At 36.3% G+C, this 27,352-nt stretch overlaps 2 protein-coding genes across 4 annotated transcripts in view; one reads left to right on the forward strand and one right to left on the reverse strand.

Annotated features, from left to right (window-relative positions):
• INTS12 (integrator complex subunit 12) overlaps positions 1–8,394 on the reverse strand; it is a 33,736-nt gene extending 25,342 nt beyond the window's left edge. The window contains exon 1 of one of the 3 annotated variants that reach the window (XM_024754045.1): positions 8,281–8,383. The gene's annotated coding sequence lies outside the window, so the exon portion shown is untranslated. Of the gene's footprint in view, positions 1–8,212 lie in introns of all 3 variants that reach the window. The other 2 variants (XM_024754043.1, XM_024754044.1) reach the window with 2 other exon arrangements.
• A 75-nt stretch (positions 8,395–8,469) lies between these two features.
• Positions 8,470–27,352, forward strand: part of GSTCD (glutathione S-transferase C-terminal domain containing) — a 128,788-nt gene continuing 109,905 nt past the window's right edge. Inside the window, exons 1-4 of the mRNA XM_024754040.1 lie at positions 8,470–8,655; positions 17,362–17,802; positions 18,436–18,903; positions 23,980–24,231. Of these exons, the coding sequence (XP_024609808.1) occupies positions 17,383–17,802; positions 18,436–18,903; positions 23,980–24,231 (1,140 nt within the window). The 5' untranslated portion in view covers positions 8,470–8,655; positions 17,362–17,382. The remainder of the gene's footprint in view (positions 8,656–17,361; positions 17,803–18,435; positions 18,904–23,979; positions 24,232–27,352) is intronic.

Genomic DNA, 27,352 nt, shown 5'->3' on the forward strand with positions numbered 1-27,352 from the left:
AGGTATTAGATATTTATCTGATAGCCACAAAATTATTGTCAAATTCTGTGCTCTACTCAATCACCCATGAGAAGCGGTCTAAAGGCCAATACTAAAAGAAAAATAATCTACCTCAAACAGTTATAAATTGGTAATAATTTAATAAAAATTGAGAAGCAACCTCTCTCACTTCCTAAGATTGTATTATTACATACATCATCTATATATAATGATAGGTACAGAAAGGTGGGGGTCATTTTGTTTTAAATTTACGCATGAGGCTGGTCATCATATACATTCTGAGAAGAGTTCCTCATTAAAATGTCCATGATGAAAAGGAGTAAAGCTGCCACTCCTGAGTGTACAAGGGAACACAGCCTAGTCTTTCTACTGACCTAACTTTTTTGGATAGCTAAAGAGCTAACAATCTGTATTATGAGGTACTGAAAATATTGCAACTTAGAAGAATCCTTTTAATATACTAGAAAACCCGTTACTTGAAATTTCTATGCTGAAAATTAGAAGCCAAGTATTTATGGTTATGTATTTCCATAATCACAGATAAAAGGTTTACATTACAGATTAGGTGACAAGAGTCAGCACCTAGATTACGAGACCAGACCACAGATCACGTCATCAACACCAATTTGGAGTCAGTTCTTTTTATATGATCCTGCAATTATAAAATTGAACAGACTTTATACCCCTGCCCTAAATTACTAACATATTCCTCTAGCCAGTGGTCTCCACAGTGGAATACAGAGAAAAAAAATGTTAGAATTTCTTCTTTATTTTTAATCTTTTACTAAAAAATGCTATTAATATACAGTGATAGCAGTGTATGCATATAATTGGCAACTAAATACACATATAAGGAAGTGAGCTCAATTTTTTTACTCATGGAATGAATGATGAGAATACTTTGGAGACCAATACTTTAGCCTTTCTAGCAATTTCCAGTTTCCCTTTCCCTATTATATATACATAGTGGCTGCTTTAAGGTACAAACTTACCTTCCCCTTGAAAATCCCTCCAGCACTCATTCAGCTCAGCCCTTCCCCCTCTCCACATTAACTTCATTGCTAGTTGCCCGTCGTCTTCTAGCCCCTACTCATTACCAACATATTCCCCTATATTTTCCATTTTTTTCTCAAGCAGTCCTTTTATCGCTTTACCTTTACTATCCCCACTCATCCACACAGACATCCCCTGTTTTACAGCCTTCTCCCAAGTAGTGAGTTGTTCCTACTCAAAGAGCAAAGAGCAATACTCCATATCGCTGCTTTTGGAAAAATATTCCACGATCACCATTTATCAACATCTTCTCTTGAAATCCACACCTGCATCTTCATTGCTGCTAATGTACAGAACATTTGCACCAAGCTCATCTTTTCCTCTCCCCCTGCCATCATCTTTGGTAATTTTAGCATATATATTGATGTTCTTCTCCAACTTCCTGCACTAGTTTTATTTAGATCTTCAACCTCAAGGAGCTTCATCTTCAGCCACTGAAACCCGAAACTTGACACAAGTATTCTCCTGCTTGACTACAGTCAATTCTCCTTTTTAACTACAATCTTCTATCACTCTATCTCTTTTACTGCTTTGACCCAGGAGCCTCCTCAGGGTACCAAGTCAATCTTTCTTTCTTTTAAAAAATTTCTTTACTCCCATTCGTCTATCCTTTGAATTTATAGAGACCTCCACTTTCTTGGTCCCTCTGCTTTCTCCTTACTGGCACCTTCTTGACCGAACATCTTTTCCTTGTCCAACAGAAAAAGCAGGAATTGGACCTAAAATAAAACACTCATGGTTATGTGTTTTATCCTTTATATTTTAGTTTTCTATCTTCCTTTCCCTCCCCCTTTTCTATTGCCTTCTCCAGTTTCTATTACTTCTCCTTTCTTACCAGCAAACGCACATACAGCAGTCCCCCCATTACCTGTGGTTTCACTTTCTGATATTTTAGTTACCTGCAGTTGGAAAATACTGAATGGAAAATTCCAGAAATAAACAATTCATAAGTTTTAAATTGCACGCCATTTTGAGTACTATGATAAAATCTCATGCCAGCTCCTTAGCTCAGCCCATCCTGCTTTGGATGTGAATCATCCCTTTGTCCAGTGAATCCCTTCTGTTAGTCACTAGCCAGCTCAGTTATCAGATTGACTGTCATGGTATTGCAGGGCTTGTGTTCAAGTCACTTTATTATTATTTATTTAATGCTCCCAAAGAGCCAGAGTAGTGATGAGTGCTATTCAGATATGCCAAAGAAGTTGCAAAGTGCTTCCTCTAAGTGAAAAAGTGAAAGTTTTAAACTTAGTAAGAAAAAAACTGTATGCTCATATGCTGAGGTTGCTAAAATTTATGGTAAGAACGAGTCTTCTATCTGTGAAATTGTGAAGAAGGAAAATTTGCGCTAGTTTTGCTGTCGTACCTCAGAGTGCAAAAGTTATAGCCACAGTGCATAAGTGCTTAGTAAGAATGGAAAAGGCATTAAATTTGTGGATGGAGGACATGAACAGTATATGTTCCAACTGACAGCAATATGTTGGGCCAGAAAACATTGAACATCTACAAAAACTTCAGCAAGAGATCCCCTGAAATGAGTGACACCAAGCCATTTACTGCAAGTAAAGGATGGTTACACAGATTCAGGAATAGGTTTAGACTGAAAAATATAAAAATTACTGGAGAGGCTGTGTCTGCCAATGAAAAAGCCACTGCCACATTTCTGGCAGAGTTGAAGAACCTGAGGAGAGAGACCATGTTCACATAACTTTTATTATAATATGTTGTTATAATCATTCTACTTTATTATTAGTTATTGTTGTTAATCTCTTACTGTGCCTAATTTATTCACAAAACTTTATCACAGGTATGTATGTATAGGAAAAAACCCAGTATATATAGGGTTTGGTACTATCCATGGTTTCAGGCATCCACTGGGAGTCTTGGAACATATCCCACATGGATAAGGGGGGACTACTGAATAGTGAAAGCAATTTATTTCCTGCTACTGAAGTCCTAAAGAGGTCAGCAACTGTGGTGTAAATTTGTCACTTTATCTCCTTTATTATTTCCAAGAATATTTTCCAGGAGTTACACCAAATCATGTTACTTCTATATAGTTCTTTCCTGTATATTCTAAAACTCATGATCAAAATAGATTGTAAAGGAGCTTTCTTATTGTGGATTAGAATTCTAGAAAACAAAGTCCTAGGTGTGTGTAGATATAGATACAAATATACACAGAAATTTAATGCTTTAAACGTAGATTTAATTTCAAATCTAGATGTTGCTTTAAAAAAAGAAGAATGCAGAAAACTAATAATAATCACCACTTTAAAAAAATGTCAATGGCCTGGGAAGGTGGCAATAGTGGTGTTGGTGGGAACAAAGTCTTAGCTCACGTTAGGAGCTAAGACTTATATAACTTAGTTATATACAGTAAATGTATATAAGTAACACAGAAATTCCTACTTCTAAATAATCATCTGTTTTCTCCATCCTTTTTATCCTTCATGGTCCATCCAGCCTTTCAAAGACTCTCTTTTAGCACTCTAAGCATCCTTGTCCCATAGTTCTACAGTTTCAACTACTTTATAGTCATCCATCCTATTTACCTTCTCCCTGCCTGCACCCAAAATCTAAGTGCAGCTGAGAGGAATACAAACACTCTGTTATCTTCAGAGTCACTAATCCCACCTAGGCACTCAACACAATTTAGCAATCCTATCATGTTTCTCTGGTCAACTCACTTCCCCACTTTCTGCAAAGACCAGTCACATTTTCTCCATTTTCCTTGAAACTGCTTCTCTATCTTAGTAGATGTCCTCATCTACTTCACAGAGAAAACAGAAACTGTCAGAGAGGAACTAAATCAACTTTCTGACACATCTACAAATATACCTGCTCCAATCCTTTCCTCTTTCCCACCTTTTAAATAAGAAGGTGGCTCTCCATGTAATGCCACCTATGCCTGGAACCTATCTTTTTCCTCCCCCCTGAAACTTTGAGCTATAAACTATTCCTATGCCTTCTCCGCCACTCACAAACCTCCCTCCCCCGGCCTCTTTCTTTCTACTGGCATCTTTTCATTGACCTTTAAATATCTTCTATACTATCTTCTTCATTTTATAGCAAAACTTCTCCTACATTTTATACTTTTTCTTCACTCCTTCTGCTTATATAGCATTTCCTGCAATTTGGCCTTTGTGCCACCATACCGTGGAAATATTTTCACCAAAGTATTCACAGCCTTAGGTAAGTATAATAAATACTGTTTTTTCCTCCTACTTCTTTCTTGGTCTTCTTTGTAGATTCCTCAACAATCTTGAGGAATCAAAAATGAGTTGCTCAAGATTAGGTTCTGGGTCTCTTCTTTCACTCTACACCTTCTTCTCAAAATGTCCCCTTTGGATCAGCAGCAACAGGCATCACCTGGGAACCTGTTAGGAATTCAAACTCTCGGTCTCCACAACCATAGCTACTAATGAAAACACTCTGGGAGTGAGGCCGAGAAATTTGCATTAAATCTTCCAGATGGTTCTGATCTACTCTAAACGTTTCAGAATTACTGCCCTAGACAATCTGACCTATACCCTTTTGCCAGTAATTATATATTTATCTCTCCAGCCCATGCATCTCTTCCAAGATTCAACTGCCAGCTTGACCTGGATATCTCACTGGTGCCGCCTATTCAACATGCCCCTAACAGAGGCACTCATAAACTCTTCTCTCAACCAGTTCTTCCCCTAATCTTCCCTTTCTCAAATGATACTTATCCCATTGCTCCAGCCAGAAACCTGAGAATCAGCTTTAACTCCTTCCACTTCAACTCCTGCCACCCATTCAATCACCAAACCTCTTATATATATTTCAAATTCACCTACCTCTTTCAATCCTTATTACCACACCCTAGACCAAGCTACCATCATGCAGCTATTATCTGGCCCACTGTAAGAGCTTAATCAGAACCCCACAATTGGGACTTCCCTGGAGGCATAGTGGTTAAGAATCCACCTGCCAATGCAGGGACATGGGTTCGAGCCCTGGTCCAGGAAGATCCCACATGCCATGGAGCAACTAAGCCCCTGCACCACAGCTCATGAGCCTGCACTCTAGAGCCCGTGAGCCACAAATACTGAGCCCACGTATCACAACTACTGAAGCCCGCGTGCCTATAGCCCGTGCTCCGCAACAAGAGAAGCCACTGCAATGCGAAGCCCGTGCACTGCAAAGAAGAGTAGCTCCTGCTCGCTGCAACTAGAGAAAGCCCACGCCAACAACAAAGACCCAATGCAGCCAAAGAAAAAAAAAAGAAAGAACTCAAAATCACTCTTGCGCCTTTCCAAATATTTTTATATCATCCACTTGCTTAAGATACTCCTTTTCACTTCTTACTGTCCAAAGGTTATAGAACAAGATTCTTAAAAAGGTCTCTAATGCCCTACATGATCTGGTAATACATGTAAAGCAGTTACAACAGTACCTGGCACAGAGTACAATTGCTCATTAAATGTTACTTAGTATCTCAAGCTATTCCCACTTTCTGTTGTAACCACATGACTTATTTCAAATCTTTCAACATATACTCTTTCTTACCCCAGCTCTTTAGTAGAAAGCGTCCCTTGCCTCATCTTATTCACCCTTCTCGTCTCATTTTTTTTCTGTACATTCCCCTAACAAAATAAGGAGTCTTACTGTTATATGGTCCTAAAACATCCTGTATTTACAAGTCACAGCTATTACACTGTTAATTGTGTAAACAGGGTTTGTCTTTCTCACTAGAATGTATGTTCCATGAGGGCCAGCACTGACCTTACGTACTACTGTAATCCCTGTTTGTAACAGAGTGCCTGGCAGATAGCAGGCACTCAGTAAATGCTGGCCAAGTGAATACATGTTATTCACTTTCTCTTTCAAAAATCTTTCCTCCTCCACGAGTAATACTCAGCTTTCCTGGTTTTCTTTTTCTATCTCTGGCTACTCTTTCTCTGGGTCATCTCTTCATCCCCATTGCTCTTGGTATTGCCCAAGTATCTATTCTTGTCTATTTTCTTTAGTTCTGCTACCAATTTCTTCTGTGGTAATCTTATATATATCATGTTTTCAACTTGATTTCACGTTTATCCCCATTCCAATCTCTATTAAGCTCAACCCCCACAATTCCAACTGCTTAGTAAACATGTGTACCTGGTTGCCTTAATGGTATCTCAAATTCAGTTATGATTGAAATCGAGATTATGAATATCTTCCCCCAAAAGTTCCCTGTCCTGCACTTTCTTTCAATAAATGACACACTCTCCATTAATCGGGTCTGAGGCCTAAATCTCTGCCTCACTGAGTCCTCCCCAATTCCTTATATCTAAACAATCAGCAGGCCTTTCCTGTGAATTCTGACTCTGCAACGTTTCTCACATCTATTCCTGTTTTTCATTTCCACAGTTACTATTCAGATTCAGGTTGTTATTTGCCTTTTGTACTATAGCAACAATCTAGTTATTCTTGACTTCAACACTGTTGCCATATTAATGTTACTGCAACACATTTTTTTTCTTCCTTCTTTCCTTTCTTTCTGTTTTCATTTTTTTTCCTCAAAAATTAAGGCTTCCCACTGTCTTTAAAATAAAGCCAAATTTCTTGGCCTACCATTTAAAAAGATTCAGTAACTGGCATAAAAACTTTAATTCTTCATCCCCAGACCTTCTGTAGTACAGAGCCATTAGCTGGGCTTGCTAATTCTACTCATTTTTTCTGACAAGCTTATAACCCATTTTTATATTTCCAAATGCTATCAAGTCCCAGTTCAAATACTCCTTCTCATGAGAACTTTACTCACAGCTACTGTGTTCCTCTCTACCCCCTATACAACTAATCTTGTCCTCCTAGGATATCTCAAAATGCATTCTCATGGTACTGGAACTTTCTACCTTGAACCACACTCTTTTTTTGTACATTTGTACATTCTCTATAACACTCTGAGTACTTTAAGGGGAGAGGCTCTCTTTTTTGCCTACCACTTCGCTATTCTGCAAAGTACCACAAAATAATGGCTTTGGAATTAATAGAGATCAAAGTATAAAGGTCTTTCCTCTTCTTCTACACAATTCTAATCATGTCCAAAATCTCTTCACAAAAAGCAATAAAAAAGAAATTCTAAGCCATCCCCACCTAACTGCCCCTCCCCACAAACCCTCAAACATCAAAAAAAAAAAGAAAAGCAATACAAAACAAAAACACCTCTTTCATGACTGGGGACTTGTACAATGTCCCTATCTGCAATACTCTCTTCCCAATCCTTGATCCGATTTAAATTCATTAATCCCACTAGACTGTAAACTCCATGCAAGCAGGAACTTGTTTTATTCAGTTATATACCTAGTGCTTGGAACTTCACAGATTCTCCAAAGTATTTGTAGAGTGAATGAACTAGGTTTCGTTTAAATGTCACTTTCTAGGGCTTCTGTGATTTCTCCAACCCAAATTGGGTACTCATATATAAATATATTCTTTCCTCTAGATCTCATTTCCCACCCTATATGCGAATCTTAAAAGAAGTCTAAAGTTGATCACCTGCACGTGAACGAGATGAAGGAAATCGACCCTGTTCACGCAGAGTGCAATATTAGGGTTGCCATCACATAACGGCTCTAGAAAGCTTTGCCCTTTATGTCTTTGCAAGCTCTTGCAACCCATTCTAATAAACAACCTTTTAAAGATGCTGCCCTTTTCATTCCCTCACTGAGTTCCTGACCCTGGATTACACTGAAACCTTAGGCATACGTCCGGAAACATAAGGGAAGCGGAAAGACCCTGATTCCAAACCAACCAAGTGATAGTGAATCTGAAGAGCGACCAGAGACACTCAGACAAGGACTGCCAATCTTTTTTGATCAAAGTCATAACACACCCAAGGCCTAGCACAGGGGAAGGTCCTTGACAAGTGAGCTCGAGAGAAGGTGAGAGGCCGACAGAGAGAGCTGTCGAGAGAAGTCGCCAAAACCTTCCGAGGAAGGTCGGAGACAGGGTTCCAAGGACCTAGTCCCTGGGGCTGTGCCCTCGGTCCGTGTGCCCCCGGTCCGCGTGCCCCAGCCCGCCACAACCTCCGAGGAAGCACTACCCTCACTTAAGGGGAGAGCGGTCATCCTGGGCACTCGACCGCCTGCAAATTACGAGGTGTCCCCACAGGGAGCGAGGAAACTAAGACCGCACGGAACTACACTCCCACCTCGCCCCTCGCAAAAGTCTTGAGCCTCCCAGAGTCGACTGGGAGCCGGTGAGCTGGTAACAACTCACCGCTCCGCCCCGCTGCCCCGTCAGTTCCCGGTGGCCTCACGAACCGCTCCCGGCAGCTGCCGGCTCCGAGAGCGGAAAAACAAAGGTTCCCGCAGCAGGGTCGACCGGGGAACGTATTGGCTGTGCGACGGTAGGAAGTGACGTAACCCACTCCTTCCGGTCCGCCGGATTATGAATGATTGCGGGGGCCGCTGCTTCCCTGGCGCGACCTTCGTTGTTTCTTTCCCGGCTTCTTTGGCTCCGTGTGGCCCGCGGGCGAAGACTTTCTGAAGCTGCCTCGGGAAACCCGGCTCGGGCGGGGCGGGAATGCGCTAGCGGTCCGTGTCGCCCACACGCTCACGCACCCTCCCTGCCTGGCCGCGCCTCTGCGACCAGGTAAGGAGGGCGCTCGGGCCGCCGGCTCCGCAGTCCCTGAGACGCCGTAAAGCCGCCTCTTGGCATCTGGGGAAACAGGATTGAGGATGTGGGGAATGGCGGGAAGGGTGGAGGGGTCCGGGCCCCTTCTCAGTTTTTCCAGGACCAGTCCCCGTGGCTTCCTTTATTGATGGGGGCATGGAGCAGCTTCCAGTTGCAGCAGTCTGTGGGGTCGTTTGCCATTTGCTGCTAGGTGTGGTTTTAAGACCTCTTGGATCGCGCTTTAACTTTTTTTTTTCCACTTAGTTTTTTATTCCAGCCCTTCCTCACTGGAGAAAGCAGTTGTATGTGAATACTACTTAACAGTTACCCTAATGAACTTGCTTCATTTGGGGCCATTTGCTTCTGTTACACCATCAAAGCAGTGTTTCACTTTGGTTTTAAATTTCTATAGAAAGTTAGAGTTTAACTTACATGAAAATTGCTTTGACTTCCAAAACGTTTACTGATACGAGTACTTTCTCTACCTGGTTTGGGATTAGGTGACTTGTTCCCCCACTCCCCCTCTTTATTCTTAACATCATGATCCCCTAATGCCATGATCCCATTCCTTGTCATAAGTTCTTGAATATCAAGAAAATGCCAGCATTTAATAATATGTCTTCTGCTAAATTATTGATAAGAGAAGATAGAGTACTACTTTTTTCTAAGCTTATCTAGAAACAGTGTTTAAAGGAGAAAATGCAAAAGCTGGCAAAAACTAGTGGTGACAATTTAAACTTTAACCATGGTCACTTAAATATTGTGAAAATAAATTATTTGTTATAAATACAACTGAGTGATTTGCTATCATATTTAATAAATCAAACATTAAGCTATGTGACTTTTCAGCTGCCTGGTGGGGAATATACACTACTGAAAGGATTGCCTTAAGCATACTTATTTGAAATTATGTTTGAGTTATACCTGAAGGCATTGTTTTAAGAGTCCTAACTTCAAAAATAAATCTGAAAAACTCAGTGAGATTTGACATTTATTTTATCAATTCTTTTATTTTTTTACACTTCTGTTACATGTTTGCCTGCTTTAAACAAAGCTCAAACTTTAACTGCTGTAGTAGAAGGCCCATCAAGGGTCTTGGGGGGTTTGTTTTTATTTTTGTTTTAACCTGTATTTACTTTGTAGCTTTTATATCACCTGTGATTTGAAATAAGAATAAAGACTGAGTATGCAAGTGGGTAACAGCAACAATTTAGCAGACCTTGAAACTTAACACATTTTTTTTTGAAACTTAACAAATTTTGAGGCCAGTCAACTAAAATATCGGTAGCATACACAGTTCCTTAGCATATGTTGTTTTTATCTTCAAGTTTTTAAAGTAGCCTACTGAATTCTGTTATGATTAGTACTTGGAAAGCAAGAATTTAAACCATTTAGTTCATAATAAGCACAGGTATTGGTTGCTGTGGGTATTCAGTAATTTTATTTCAGGCTTGCCGATGTTTCTAACACGTTAGCATTTCATGCTGTGGATCCCTGTTAATTTTGAGGTCAGGCTTAGCTGCAAGCATTATGATTCTATGGCAACAGATGATTCCCTGATTCTCCAGAGAGGACACACTTCCCTTATGGCTAAGGTTACAGTAAGCTTTTTTAAACTTTTTTTTTTTTTTCACTTCTTGCCCAGATAAGCAGCTAATTTTAATCATAGGATTTTGTCCTCTAGGACTTAATGATGTGTGTCCTCACATTACATAATGTAGTGAGCCCTGAAATGGCTCAGTTTTTTCTTTCTTTTTTTAAACTTTGCTATCTAAGGTAATAAGCTGCTATCTAACTCTGTAGAGGCAGGCTTTTCTTTGTTTATCTATATTATTGAAAGAAAGTAGTGAGATTTGCAACCAAATACTGTTATTGTTATGTATAAAACACAAGCTAAGTTCTAATATTCATAATGTTGAACATTTGATGTAGTGGGGAATTTTAATGGGTTTAAATTTAAATTTGAATCTTTAAGAAAAATAAGAGTTTGTGATTTTTTTGTATTTGTAAACTACTTTGAACTATTTATTCTGTACAATATAAGCAGTTAATATTCAAGTGGACTTAGGGTGTCACATTTATATTCCAGCATTTTGGTTTTTTTTTTTGTTTTTTTTTTGTTTTTTTTTTTAATTTTTTTTTTTATTTTAACATCTTTATTGGAGTATAATTGCTAAACAAACAGATTTTTTGAATATTTGGTTGGAGAAAATCTTTTCAATTCAACACAGATCCCTTATTTTCCCTGAGAAGTTTGGAAATATAAAGCATAATTTAAGGCTTGAACTAAACATTCCTTGAACTAAAATTTGAGTATTCTTCAGCATTGGAGATATGTGAGGTAATAAGTGCTGTATTCCTCGCACATAGTAGCAAACTCAATAAATATTTGTTGAATGAGTGTATGGGTTTCTCAAATAATTGACCTAATAATTCCAATAAACATCTAGAATAACAGCTGGAAAAAAAAAGTGCCGTAAAGAAAAAGAAAGCAGAATAAGGGGCTAGGAAGTGATGGGAGTCCTTTTTCTCAGGATAGACTGCTCTGAGTTAATATTCAGAGATCTCAGTGAAATGAAGGAGCAAGCCATGTGAATATCTTGGAGAAGAGCATTCTAGGCAGAGGGAATAGCAAGTACCAAAATTCTCAAGCGTGGGGACATTGCTGGCATCTTCCCAGAACAGCAAGGAGAACTGGCTGGAGGGAAGTGAACAAGAGGGAAGAGGGGCAGAAGATCAGGTCAAAAAAGAAACACAGCTAGGGTCACATCAGGCCCTAGAGACCATGATAGGAAATTTGGATTTTATTTTAAATGTTCTGGGGAGCCATTGGATGGTTGTGAACAGAAGACATGGTCTGATTTATGTTTTTAAAGGATCACCCTAACTATAGTTGCAGAATGGACAGTTGTGTTGAGTGGAGGAAAATAGTTAATGGGCTTTTGCAGTAGTCTTTGTAAGAGCTAGTGATGACTTAGATTAAAGTGTTATTGGTAGGGGTGCTAAGAAGTTAGATTTAGCATGTATTTCAAAGGTAGAAATAGTAGGGTAAGAGGGAGAAAAAAGGAGTTGAGTGAGACTTCAGAATTATGGGCCCAAGCATCTAAGTAAATGGTATTGCTGTTTTATCAAGAATGGGGACTACTTGAGGAAAGAGGAACAGGTTTAGAAAAATGTCCAAGTGAAGAAGTCAAGTAGAATACATGTATAGGAGTCTTAGATGATATTTAACCCTATGGCACTGCAAATCACCTCGGGTAGTGCCGTTGTAGTGTAAGTTGTGGCCCATAGGTCATGGAATCACTTTAGTGAGTACTAACCAACATTAAAAACAATGAAACAGCCCTGGAGAAGAAGAAAGAAAAAGCAGAGTGAACTGTCAGTTATATCTCATGTGGTAGGATATTTCTTGGTGATTCTTTTGTATCAGTATTATTCAGTGTATAATGACTTTCATTATAAGGTTTATTTCTTATTGTGTGGCATGATCAAATTTTGAAAGCCAGTAATCAGGGGGGTGAGTGTAAGTTGAGAATAGGGTAAAGTACAGAGCTACAGGTCACTAAGAGGTCTGAGGAGGATCCAATAAAGGGAATTAGGAAGGAACTATCAAAAAACTTAATCCAGTGCTGAGAATTGTCAAATAACTCTGCCTTCAGCATGGAGGTTTTTATCAAGGACGGTTGCTTAGAATAACATAATTTCTGATGATTTTCACTCCGGTGAAATTGTTGCTGTAATAAAATTGCAATATGCTTCAATTTATGAAGTTTATAAAGTAGTGCTATTTATGTTAGAACAATACCTATTCCTTAATGTTTTCCAATAAGATCCCTTTATAGATTCAAATCATGCTTTTGCATTGAAGTACAGTACTTATCTGTGTAGTGGGAGTAAAATGTACTTTTAAGGGTTATTAGGATTGAAGTGCACAAAAGTTCTGTGTGCTTAGCACATAGCTGGTGGACAATAAAATGTACATAATATTATTTAGAGTTGTATTCTTTGTTCATTTAACATTTATTAAGCTCCTGTCAAATCCCAGGCCCAGTGATAATTTCTTATTTAAAGAAAAACAATCAGGGCTTCCCTAGTGGCGCAGTGGTCCAGAGTCTGCCTGCCAATTCAGGGGACACGGGTTCGTGCCCTGGTCCAGGAAGATCCCACATGCCACAGAGCGGCTGGGCCCGTGAGCCATGGCCGCTGAGCCTGAGCATCCGGAGCCTGTGCTCCGCAACAGGAGAGGCCACAACAGTGAGAGGCCCGTGTACCAAAAGAAAAAAAAAAAAAATCAACTGGTTAATATTTAGTTGCAGTTGTGCACTTTTTGGTCTTTATATATAATATATAACTTATTTATCTATTATGTAATATTTAGTTGCCATAGATCCAGACTTGAATTTTGAGCACAAAAGTTTTATTTTTCCAGCTTCCAGAGAAGTATGCTTATTTTCATACTTATTTATGGTATTTTTTTCTTTCTCTCTCTATATACATATGCAAGGAGTAAAGTAGTAAAATGGTTTTAGATAAGAAAACACCTATAAAACTCATTTCCCCTTTCATGTGTGAAATGTTTCATTTTATCAACACCAAGATATATTAATTGGAATGAGAATAAAAAAAAAAGATTAAATTCCTAATTAAACCTGTGACTACTTCATTTGTTGAAAAATATCTTTAAAGATTCCCAAATAATGAAACCAAGGCTTAAGTATTTTCTTTTTACCTGTTTTTATTCCCTCTGCAACATTCCCAAGCAGGCTGGCCTTTCGAGGGAGGAGATGCACACTCCATCAGCTCTGTTCAGTATCTCACGTTTGTGGTGTTGTCTGCTGCTTTCTCAGTCCATCACAGGAACAGTTGCAGTGTGGCACCTGTCAAAGCTGAGAAAGAGCAAATGACATACAGCACTTCTGTGCTTGGCAGGAATGTAGTCTGGACTAAGAGCTATGCCCCCAGCTCTGTGTGTTGGAGACCTAGGGGATGATTCTACGAAACCTACCTTTTTTAAAGCTCATGACATAAAAGTAATAAAATAAGAAATTCTCTAGGTAGAACTGGAGAAGAAGAAAAAAAAAAAGAAGGTTTCTTTTGAGGGTATTTGCAGACTTTAAGCAAAAACTGTGTTCTACTTTCTTGAAAAATTAAAGACATAGTACAAGCCAAAACCAAATATCAAATTTGTACAGGTTTGCTAATACTTAATATTTATTTTTGAAATTACAGTAGTATTTAATGTGGAGAAATTGCCCAGGGAGAGTAATTTTTTTTTAACTCTAAGATCATTAAGTAACATTTTTAATCTTCAAGGGGAAGAAAAAAAAAAAACCCAACATCTATATTTAAAGAAATAAATTATGTTAAGAATCAACAGTACTGGGATCTACTTTCTTGAAAAATTAAAGACATAGTACAAGCCAAAACCAAATATCAAATTTGTACAGGTTTGCTAATACTTAATATTTATTTTTGAAATTACAGTAGTATTTAATGTGGAGAAATTGCCCAGGGAGAGTAATTTTTTTTTAACTCTAAGATCATTAAGTAACATTTTTAATCTTCAAGGGGAAGAAAAAAAAAAACCCAACATCTATATTTAAAGAAATAAATTATGTGAAGAATCAACAGTACTGGGACTTCCCTGTCGGGCCAGTGGTTAAGACTTCACCTTCCAATGCAGGGAGTGCCAGTTCGATCCCTGGTCGGGGAGCTAAGGTTCCACATGCCTTGCGGCCAAAAAACCAAAACTTGAAACAGAAGCAATATTGTAACAAATCCAATAAAGACTTTAAAAATGGTCCACATCAAAAAAAAAAATCTTTAAAAAGAATCAACAGTACGTTGCATTTTCTCTTAGGCATCTCATTAATTTTTAGATGTCTCCAAGGGCAGATTATTGCTATTCTATTTTGTTGACATTTAGCATTTATTAAGTGCTCACAGCAAAAAAAGTTTCTAGAATGTGTAAAAGTTAATTCTCAAGGTTCTTATGTGGATTGGGAAGTGGCAAATATACACGTACTCTAATTTTTTAAAAAATGTTTCTGCATATCCTAAATCAAAAGCTGTAAAATAGTATGATGTTTTTAGTTTTTTGTTTGTGTGTGTGTGTTTTTTTTAAGTGTTAGCAGGACTAGTCTCTAATTACTATTTCCTAGACTGCTGGGCAAATGAGGAAATCGATTATGTTTTCTTTCAAATCTGCTTATTGGGGAAACATTTAGGGATCTTCTTTATAGCATCTCACTGTCAACAAAGGGAGTTAAGAGGATTGGTAAATTAATCAGCAATAGATATATAGGGATAAGCTCTCCAAAGAGACTATCGATTTTCTACAAAATGTTGGTTTCTTTTGCCTGTGAGCTTTAACAAATGCCCTTTAATATTTTGTTTTAAAATCAGCTCTAGGTGGAGGAAAAAAAAATCCAAAAGGTAATTAAGTTAGCTCAGGGAGAAAATGGTTTCCATGGGTTACAGTGTTGTTGCTTTTAAATTACATGAAATAATTTACCCTTAGATAATCTTTTAAATAAGTAACAAACCATGGTGCAGATCTGTTATGTTTTAACAAAAGAAGTATAAAACACTGGTGATCACTTGCATTATCAAGAAGTTTTCCACGACAGTACTTTACTAACTATATCCCTTTGTTATAATGGATTATTAGCCCTTTAATAAAAAAGTTGAGGACCAAGATGATTAAAGAGTACTTAACTATTTTGCTTTTGATTAAAAAAAAAATCTAAGGAATTTAGAATATAAAGGAAATTTAGTAAATTTTAGCACCCTAAAATTCAGGTGCACTAACATTTCAAATACACTTAAAAGAAAGAGTTGCATGTGTACTTTTTAAAGGCTTTTAACATAATTTTTAAATAATTTAAAATAATTTTTTCTCCAATATACCATTTTCCTGTTACATGGCGAATGCTTTTAAAGAGTGCCATCTAGTGTCAGTTTGGGAATTTTGATTTATGTATTAGAACATGGGGAATTTTAGACCCAGGAAATGTAGAAATCAAACAAAAAGTCATAATTGACAAAAGTCTTAAGGATTGTGACTTGAAAACACCCATCAATAATTTGACCACAAGGTTGTGTATGTTTGCATCTTTAAAATAACCAACATGTCTATTCGTCCATGCATTCACTCAATATTTCTTGACTATATATATATATATATATATATATATACACACACACACACACACACACACACACATATATATACATATACACATATATACATATAGCAGGTCCTGTTTTAGCATAGCAGTGAATAAAAATTTGTACTCTCATGGAACATTCTATTGGGCTAAGACCAAAATAGATAACGTAGTATGTTACAATAGTAATAAGTGCTGTGAAGAAAAGCATAGAAGGGGATGGAAATGTTTTTTCAGGAAAAGTGGGAGTTGGGGTTTGCAAGTTAAATACAGTAGCCAGGGAACATCTCAAAAAGTTGATATTTGAGTAGGTACTTAAAGGAGGTATGGATGTGTTCTAGGCACTAGAAATATCAAGTGCCAAGGCACTGAGGTGGGAATGTGCCTAGTGATTTAGAGGAACAACAAGCTACTTTTGCTGTAGCAGTGAGTGAAGATGAGAGCTGATGAGATGGACAAAGAGACAAAGAGAATTAGATCAAGGAGATCTTTGTAGACCATTGCAGGAGCTTTGCCTTTTCTCTGAGTAGGATAGGAAGACATTAGAGCGCTTGAGCAGAGAAGTGACATGATTTTATTTCATTTTTAACAGTATCATTTTTGCTACTATGTTGAGAATAGACTAGAGGATGGAAAGCAGGGTTAGGAAGCAATTGCTATAATTAAGAAGAAAGGTGATGGTGGTTTGGATCACAGTGGAAGCAATGAAGATGGAATGAAATAATCAGATTCTAGGTATATATTGAATGTAGTGCCAAAATAAATTTTTAATGGATTAGTTATGGGGGTGTGAAAGAAAAGAGTAATTTAAAATGATTGTCCAGGTTTTTGGCCTGAAGAGCTGAAGGATGGTGTTCCATTAACTGAAATGGGGAAGATACATGAGGAACAGGTTTTGGGCGTAGGGAGAAAATAAGAAACTTGATTTTGGACATGTTAACTTTGAGATATCTCAGTTATCAACATCTAAGTTATGGAGAATTTCAAATATTTTTTTCTATTGTGATTCAGCATACAATAGCTCATCACATATCAAAATCCACTTTGGGAGAATCCATTTCTTGTGAGAGAATGAATATATCCCCCCCTCAATTATTATATTTTAGGGGCATAAAACAAGCAGTATTCATCAAGCTTCTCAGAGCTATTATCCCCAGACAACTCTAGGTATTCTTGGTTATTTCTTATGTCCCATTCTATTCATCTTTTGTTCTCACCTGTAGTGAGACCCCAAAGTATCAATACTTGACTGGGAGAGTTCTATTGCCAAGCACCCGAGGTATGCTCTTTTTAAAGGAGCTGGATATAAAATCACCCTTAAGACTAGTTAATTGGACAGGGTAGGAATCTTTCTTTTGGAAGCCATTTATTCGTTCCAAGAACCAATTCTTGTAGAATCATATCTATCACAAATCCCTGCTGATTTCTAGAAAATGTTTTTAAAATGTTCATCTTTTATTTTAGCTTTGCAATTGCTATATTCTAAGACCTATAACCACTTCAATTTATGCTTCAGGTAACCCAATGAAAGAAGAAAATGAAAGGCATTAAGAAAAGTCTTACAGAAGAATATCTATACTTGGACTTTTCTCACCAAAAAGAAGGGTGCATCTTTCCTCTTCATACGTCTATAACTTTATTTTTGTTATCATACTGTGACTGCAAAATCTTTAAAGTTTGCTTAGTCCTCACTGGAGAAAGCACAGGCATTTCACTACTTAAAAGTGTACTGTCGGAGGATGTTGAAATACAGGTTATTTCAAGGCAAGAGCTTCCACCAATAGTCCAGAGTTGCTGTTTACCTGCAGTAGTAGAAAGACCAGACAATTTCTGTAGAGCAGGACTTGCTGTTGTTCTGAGACACATAATCCAGAAATCATATGAAGCAGACCCCTCAAAGAAGGAAATTTTGGAACTTCTGGGTTTTAAGAAGACTTGCTTGAAAGCCTGTGCTGAAGTAAGTATAATGTCTCTTTTCTGTTATTTAAAGCCATAAGTGACAACACATTCACTTGAATATTTATTTGAACTTTCTGTTGGAAAATAAAATTTAATTTACTTAAAAGAAACTACAGTAACCAATGAAAGAGTTAAAATAGCCCTTCACATATACCGATATTTCAGCGCAGTATTGGAAGATAAGAATTTAAGATTTAATTTATGAGGTTTAGAGACATTATTTTTAGGGAAAGATTTCTCTTTTTTTTTTTTCTTTACCTTTTAATTACGTTGAGGATTTTTAAAGTGAATTTTACATATGAACAGGAGCTCAAAGTAGCAGTGTTTCGGAAACTGAGCTTTTTTAGGGGGAGTGTACTTTAAAGGCTTTGGGAAGTGAGGATTTATTCGGTAAGTGGACACAGGAGAATAGCATATATTCCAGATACAGGAATGCTGAACCTCCATTGTTTAATGTTATCACTTCTGAAGCACTGTAATGTCTCTTGATAGAGCGTAAAAGCCTAGCCCAGAGATGGTTTAGCTCAAGACTTAAATTCTCTAAACCGGTCTTATTTCCCAATAGAAAGTTATTTTTCTTCAAGCTATGTTGAAAGTAAAGAATCCTTTCATTTCTTGTTTTGTTTTGCAGGTTAGTCAGTGGACCAGGCTATGCGAACTTACCATCCCTTTAGCTACTGAGAATTTTCTCAAAGAATCTTCTGACCAGCCCCCACCTATCCCTGCCGAAATACTAGAGCTTGAGAAGAAGCTTAGTGAGCCCGTTAGGGTACATAATGATGACAAACTCCGGCGGCAGAAGCTGAAGCAGCAGAAGGCTGCTGGGGTTAGGCCTTCCCTTTCTAAGGAAGAAACGAAGAGCAAGGTCCATAGACAGGAAACATCTGAAGAGGTGGACTCTTCATCGGCGAGCCTGGAACTGAGAGTGGCATTTTCAAAGCTCACAGTACATGAGGAACCAGCTTCTGCCAACAGGGAGCCAGCTCATGTCAGAAAAGCGAAAGCTTCTGACCTTCCGCCTCTGGACCATGTGTTTGTAGAAGGCCTGTACTTCACTTTGGCAGATATTGTGCTCTTGCCCTGTATCCATCATTTTTTGGTAAGGTTTATCAGGAGTGGATACATTGCTGTATGTTTCAGTCTATAAACTGCCCAGGTTTGAGTCCCTATTTCATTTCTTAATACCATTATGCTTCTGGGCAAGTTATTAATATCTGTCTCCGTTTTCTTATATGTAAAATAGAGATGATAATAGTGCCTTCAATACATGTTAGTAATTATTATGACTTTTAGTTTTGAGTTGCTAAAAACATTAGCATTTTTTATGATTATTAATTTTAAAATGCTGTGGTGATCACCTTCTAATACTAGAGGTTCCAGTATTAAAATACTAAAGACTCTTGTCAGATATTTTATAATTATGTAGTCTCTTCAAATGCTAATTTCATTATGTTAGATATTTTTAAATCAGAAATATTTTACCCTCGTCTCTGTTATGTTACATAGCTGGCAGTACTAGTCAATGCTGTGGGAGATTATATAAGGAAAGTTTCCTTTTTCAGGTACACATATATGTATATGTGTGTGTATATATATGTGTGTGTACATATATATACATATTTATATACATACATATATAAGTGTATGTATGTATGTATTTTTTTTCTGCCTGTGGAGGGAAAAAGGACAAGGTAAAAGTAGTATCAGAGTGAACATGGGAAGCTAGAGCTCTCTGCAGCTTTCCAGTTGGTTTTCCAGAACTGCATTTTTCTCACTTTGAAGCATTTCACCATTTCCCTTACTAAGGAATCAGATATTAGATTTCATTTTGATTATATATCACCAACACTTCAGGCATCTCTACTGACAGTTGAGAAGAGATTTCTAACGAAAATCTATATATTTGGGGACCAGGCTTCACTAATAAGTGAGGTGGCATTAACCAATTGGCATTTTCTTAAAGAACATTTTTCTTTAAAATGTAAATGAAACAAAATTAGAAATCAAAATAACTTCAGAATCAAAGGATGTGAGAACAAGAGATCTAGGAATCGTTTAGATGTTGATTAGTATTGTAAACGTCATGTGTATTCATATTGTCCATGGTGCTGGGTGGGGAGAAAAACATAGATTTTTTCTTTTTTGTAGTCAAACGATTTCTAAATTCTCTTGTCCCTGACTCCCCCCAGCCCCCCACCTCTGCTGTTATTACCGACTTCAATCATTAGAGCAGTCATTTGGTGCATATTAGGAAATACTGTTGGTATTCATGGCTTCTTGGTCTCCTGGGATAACTGTTTGTTCCTAATTTCATAAAAATCGAATCAAAGCGGCACAACCATTAATTCATTCATTTGAGAAATTTATTGAAAGCCTACTGTATATGTCATGCCCTGTTGTATGCACTAGGAATACAGTGATGAACAGGACAGAAATGGTCCCAGCCCTTATGGAGTTAATATTCTAACAGAAATAGAAGAATAGGGAAGATAGAAATGAACACATAGACAAATAAATAATACATATTTAAATAATGGTAAGTGCTACAAAGAAAATCAAACAAGGTGATAGAGAAGACTTGATTATTTGCTTTCAAAGGCAACAAAACATAAAAATTGGATTCACCTGCATAAAGGTTATTTTTAGATCATTATCCAGACATCTATCTTCAGCTAAATTGCATTTAATTTTAGCTTAATTTAAATACTGTTTACCTGTTGAGGATCAATTGAGGTGGAGGTGTTCCGAATTGAGAGGATTTTTTCCCCCTTTAATCAGGTGGGACATCAGCCTGACCACTGCTGAGTAAATCTACCTAATATTGATACAACTAAGGAACTCTGTTTTCATCTCAGTTTAAAATAGCGGAAAACTTTGTTATTACATTTATTCTATGATTAAATTCTTCTGTTTTGACATTACGTAAACGAATTCTCTAAATATTTTCCTTTGTTTGTTTGTATTTTTCCTAGATCATCACATTTTCTTTCAGGAGTTAATCTTTCTTTGCCAAAGCTTTGATGTTATTTCTGTTGTATTTATTTTCCTCCTGTAAGTCATCTTGGGTTATGAAGCAGCCATTTTAGTTCAGACGGTGGCTATGAAGCTGAGCCTTTATACTTGTATTAACACACATTGAGGTGATGGAGTAGTGGTCCAAATGATCAGAATTAAGATCAAGTTCATGATCAGGAATGAAGTTCAAGTTACTAGGTTTGGATCAGAAACATGGAGTTGAATCTAGGGCCAAAGTATTTAGCCACAGGAATAAGATCAAGAATATGAAAGAGCAGTCAATTTTGCTAATTCAAGGTTTGGTATACCAGAGGTCAAAATTAGAAGAGTTAGGGAAAATACCCAGTTTTGCTAAACAGAATAAAGCCAAATATGCAAAACAACAGCAGGGAGAGAGGCTGAGGTGTTACATCTAAACCTCTGCTCCAAGCTTCTCTTCCTCTTCATAGGATGTTAGTTTGCAAAGTTAACCACTGATAGCCCAACACTTCTTCCTGGAAGGTGCCTGATAAAATCCTCTCCTCTGGAAAGTTTCAGGAATGGATTAAAAAAGAATAAATTAAAATGCTTCTTATGATTCCCCCCTCCCTTTATTTGTTAGAACCTTCTAGTACACAGAATAGGAAGCAGATGGGAGAAATAACAATGAATAACCATACTAAGGCAAAATCTTGCTTCTCTCTGATGCCAGAACATTTTATAGTTATTTTTAAGTTACTGCTACTAAACAGGTACACTTTGATAGAACTCTTTAGAAGATTATTCTACTCCTGGAAGACAGAGAAGTTGACATTTTATGAAATATTTTTGTAACTTGAACATTTATGATTTAACTTAATACATTTTAACTTCTAATGCTTTGAATTTAGTTTTTTAAAAGTATGACGCATTTATTACTAAAGTAAAATCATTGTAGAAATTGATTTTTGAGCACAAATACCTATGTTAATTACCTCTTTCACTGTTCCCATTGGCATAAAATTGAGAATAAAATGGGAATCTCACTACTGGCTGGCATATTGCAAAAATTATGGATTCCGTAGTTAATTTATATTTTCCATCCCCTGTCCTATTCCTGAGATCCTTAAGAATTTTCAGTTTTAACTCACCAGTTCTAGACGATAAGAAAAGACCCTGAACTAGGATTATATTTCCATTTAGACAGGTTGTTTACTATTTTTTATACTGCTTACACTGCTCACCTAAACATTTGTTGGTTATGATGTGTTTTTGAAAGGGTAGACATGACTGAGGAAATGACATAAAAGAATTACAAAATATTTTATATAATAAGTGACTGGAAAGTAATGCAGAGGAGGAGATCTTTTGGATAGGTGTAATATCTTGCTTCTCTTTTTATTCATACAAGTTTTTCTGCCTCTTGCTATAATTAAATACAAAGCCACTAGGATTTCAGTTTGTGGTCTTGATAGCAATTTTTTACCAATATTTTGAGATTAAATTATTTTCTTGTCCTTAAGTAACTCTGGTATTTATAATGTTTTGATCTTATCAGCCAGGTAACATCTTTTAAAAATCATGTTCTTAGGAACAAATTTAATTTTCATTTCACACATTTAACATTAGCCTCATCCTTAAATATGGCTTCTCAAGTGTAATTAATGAATGTGGTGCCGTACCTCCTGAGCTGTCCGGGTATTAGCAGAGCAGCCTGGCATATTGATTAAATGGGATGACCTGTCATGCAGAGTAAAACTCCTCAAATTTTTTAAACATGAATTATTGTTTAATCACAACTTATTTTCAAAAGGAGGGCAAGATGTCATATGCGTCTAACAAGTAAGAATAAATCACTACCAAGGGGAGTAAAGGAAAGGTGAGGAAATGAGAAATTTCTTATTTGATTAATTTATCATGGCTTAAAGCTCAATTCCCATAGCACATAATCTGTTTCCAGGCAATTAAGTATTTTGTTGAGAATTAGAAACTTTTTGGCTCCCAGAGTACCATTTAGACAGTATTTTTCAAACTTTTTTACTTTTCACAGTAAATAATGCATTTTACAAGGTGACTGAGCATACAAATACAAATATACATCTTTATATTATATATATGAATATAGATATATAAACAGAAACTAACCCACCTTACTACATGCTATGTACTCTGATATTTTCTATTTAATTTCATTTAAAACAAAAAAAAATTTTTTAATTGATTTTTAAATCTCCTAATGGGTTGTAAGCAGCAGTTTGAAAAACACTAATTTAGGGGATTATTCTTTGAGGTCAATAAATGGTTTCTTGATCATTTGTTCATTCACTCAGTATTTTTTGCAAGGCAGTGTTTTAAGCGCTTGTAGTATACAAAGAGAATTACACATAAACCCTATTCTTATAATCAATTCTCATTTAACCTTAAAGTCCAGTTAAAATAGACTACATATATGTGTGAAATTTTTCATTAATTTTCGTCCTTTCTGGCTCCTGTTTTGGCACTGATTATTGCTAGATACATTTGTCGAGATTTTCTGTGACTTGACCTTTTCATTTTATCTGTTCATAAGTCATAATCTGTTTGTAACATTATAACTGTTTCTATGGAAACAACATTCAGTGTCTCACAAAGAAGCAAGAACATTCTAATTTTTAAAGAAATTGAAGTTTGGTGGTGGTGCTGGAGAGAAAGCATCTGACTAAGAGAAAATAAACATTAATTTATATCAGGGGTAATGGTTTCAAATGCTTCTAATTTGAATAAATAAAAGCCTTACTTTAAATGCTGCATCATAATAAACAGAAACAAACTATTGATAAATGCAACTACATGGATGAATCTCAAAATCATATTGCTAAGTGAAAAAAGACACATTTTGTGATTCCATTTAAATATATGAAATTTTAGAAAAGGCAGAGTTATACACATGAAAAGCAGATCATTGATTGCCTACAACTGACTGTGGAGCAGAGACTGATTGCAAATGGTCGCAAGGGAACATTTTGGTGTGACGTTGAGCGTAATGGTACTAGATTATGGTTGTGCAACTATAAATTTACTAAATTACTAATTACTAATTACTAATTTACTAAAACTCATTCTTTAAATGTGTGAGTTTTATGGTATGTAAAGTTACCTCAATCAGCTCTTATAACAAACAAAAATTATATAATAATGTGTTTTGTTCTTTGTAATTGCCTAGGTAATTATCTGCAAGAAACTTTCTGAAAAGCTGGTAGAATTTCCACTGCTGGCTGCCTGGTACCAGAGAATTCAGGAAGTGCCAAGAGTAAAAACAACAGCTTCTCAGTGTGGGATCCAATTTCTCAATTTACCAGAATTACAGACCACCTCGAATGAACAGCAGCCAAGCTTAGATGAGGTCCCATGTGTAGAGGAGCAAAATGATCCTTCATTTATAGGAGGACCAAGACCCACCATGACTAAGTTAATGGTAATTAAATTGTTTTTATTAAAATTTTGTTTGAAAGATTCCATGTAATAAAGTTGCTGAGCATTTTACCCCAACTTGTATAGCATTTTTGTTTTAACATTTTATAAATTTTATTTATATCTCTCTTGACCAATTAATATTTGTGCTAGTCTTTGGATTTAAGTGAAATATAGTAAATTGAAGATTTTTAATATTATGTGTCTTTGGAGCCAAACAAGTCAGAATATATATTTTTAAGAGTTTTTTTCTCAGAATTTTTTGTTTTTATATTCGAGACACCAAAGTCATATCACACCTGGTCAAGTTTATTGTTTTAACCTGACGTTTTTCTGTTGCAAGAAACTGGTTTCTCAGTTTCTTAATTTTGATGTGATGATTTGAATTAAAGAAATATGAAGATGATTATCTCAATATAGTGTCCAAGGTTTTGTCTAAATTTAAGATTTTTGAATTCTTTGAATTCTGTTTTTACTTTATTCTTTGATTTTATGACTTTTTATGTAATAAGAGCACATGATTTATTTTTCTCTCTTTGCAGCATAATTTGTTTCTAATAGTACTAAGCGTAAAAGTTTTCACCAATAGGCTTTCTTTTCTCTATCATTCAAAACAATCTGCGAAAATGTTTTGCTTTTAACTTAGACTGTTTAAAGATTTGTTCGAATAGAAAATTCATGAAGTAATTTGAGCTAGTCATCTGAGTTGTATTGGAAAGAAAATCATTATATTTTTTAACTTGGGTTAGGAAGTATTTGAGTTCTATAGTTAACAGAAAGTTTGCTGATTTAGAAAAGCAGATTTTAGTAGTGACACCAACCCCTTATCTCTTCAGCTAAGCTTTGTTAGCCTAGTGGTGAAACAATGAAACAGATGGTACAGTTGATTATAGAAGATATCAAAGCAGGTCCAGAGTTTGATGTGTCTTGATCAGATGGTTATATTGCTCAGCGATCTCTCGTTTACCTCCTGTTTTTAAAAAAATAATTGTCAGGAGAGTACTCTTGTATTAAAATACTAATTTTAAAAATTTCAACAAACCAAAAATCTGTACTTTTATTTTAATTCATACATATGCAGTCTTGAAAAAGAGATTGGTAATTCAAACTTTTCTACCTGTGCTTTTCCAGCAATAAAATGACATCAGGAAAGACATTTGCATTTGATACATTTTAAAATATTTATAAAAAAGAGACAGGTGACTAGAATTTAAATTCAGAAAAAAGTTAATAAACAATTGTACAGTAGAAACTAACACAACATTGTAAAACAACTTTACCCCAATTTAAAAAATAAATAAAATACATATGGACAATAAAAAAATTATTAAAATAAGCGCTTTTGTAATAATATAAAAAATATAAAGGAATCCTGAATTTTTAATTTACAGGGGATGTGTTAGTTCAGGTCCTCCAGAAGCAAATTCCAAGATGGAGTTAGATGGGCAAGAGGTATACTGAGGGAAACATCTGTGAGGGAAAGTGGGGAGGGAGCCAGAGGAAGCTGCGGGAGCCTTCAGAACGTGGTGCAGTTTTGATCCCTGTGCTTGAAAATGGGAAGGGAAGGAAGGTTGGGTCAGAAGAGTCATACTTCAGTGTAGTTCTAAGAAAGTTTTGTCAAGCTAGTGGGGAATCCTTGAGCCTGAGTCATCTGTCAGAGAGTTCCATATTTCTCAAAAATGGTCTGCCACTCAGTCTCTGAGCCCAAGACTCTCAGTCATTGGCTTGGGAACAGTCCATGGGAAGGCTATACTAGAGACCAGGTGACTTGGGTTCTGGTCCCAGCTCTGTAGTCAAGCTAACATTATTACCTTCAGTAAGTCACTTAACCATAGGGTCTCAATTTCTCCCTTTATAAATTAGGAGAGTGTACTCCTCTGTACTCGTACAGAGGAGACTCTGTACGAGTCATTTCTGATTTTAAATTTTATGATTATATAAAAGTTGACTAGGACATCACATCTGCAATTTTATAAGAACAGAATGTTCAAATCTAAAAAGTTATCATTTCAATTTTCATGTAATTCTAACTTGATAGTGTATATTGGATACAATACATTTTCTTTTTTTTTTCTTTTTCACTTTTCCAACCTTATTAAAGAAGTTCACCATAGTAACATTTTCCTTTTTAATAGGGCATTGTTTTTGCTACTTACCAGTTTCTCTATTGTCACATATTTGAAAGACAATATTATATCAAATTAACATATTCTATGAATGTATTAATTTTTTTATACTGTAACGTTTCATTTCCGTATAGTCAGGGTTTTTTTGTTGTTTTTTTTTGTGTTTTTGCTTTTTTTCTTTTTCTTTTTTTGCCAATTGCAATGAGGACACATGAAATTGGCCCTAAGCAGATGTGTAAAGTAGGAAAGTTTTTCTTAGGAATGCTCACATCTCGCCTTTTTTTCCTTCTGTTTTCTTACGCACAATCTTGCCTCCAAAATCTCCCTTATTCTATAGGGGTTTTAAATTTATTTATCCAGTCAAAAAATGTATATGTGTCTACTAAACACCAGACATTGTTCTGAATGTTGGATGTATGAAGAACAAATTGGACTGCCTTCATGGAGCTTACATTCTGGTGGGGGAGGTAAATAAAGAAAAAACACAAATAAATGTATAGCACATTAGGTATTGATAAATGCTATAAAAAATAATGTGGGATGAGGGGGGTGCAGATGATTGAGATCAGGATCATTTTTTAGATAAGGTGGTCAGGAAGACTTATCTGACTAGGTGAAGACATTGAGCAAATGACCTGAATGAACATTTGAAGATTTGGATGAAGTGTTCTAAGAGGATCCAGCTAGTAAGAAGACCCTGAGCAAATCTACAGAGACAGAAAGTGGATTAGTAGCTGCCTAGAGCAGGGAGCTTTGGGGAGAGAATGGAGAGTGTCTGCTAATGGGTATGGGACATCTTTTTTGAGGTGATGAAAATGTTCTCAAATTAGATAGATAGTGGTGATACACAACTGTGAATATTTTTAAAACCATTGTATTGTATGCTGTAAAGGGACAGATTTTTATGGCATAGAAATTATATCTCAATATAGTTGTATTTTATGGAAGACTCTAAGTTAGGAATAAGTGTGATGAAATGAGGAATAGCAGGAAGTTCAA

Source organism: Neophocaena asiaeorientalis, unplaced genomic scaffold (assembly GCF_003031525.2).
Source record: "Neophocaena asiaeorientalis asiaeorientalis breed wild unplaced genomic scaffold, Neophocaena_asiaeorientalis_V1.1 scaffold189, whole genome shotgun sequence".
Classification (NCBI taxonomy): Eukaryota; Metazoa; Chordata; class Mammalia; order Artiodactyla; family Phocoenidae; genus Neophocaena; species Neophocaena asiaeorientalis.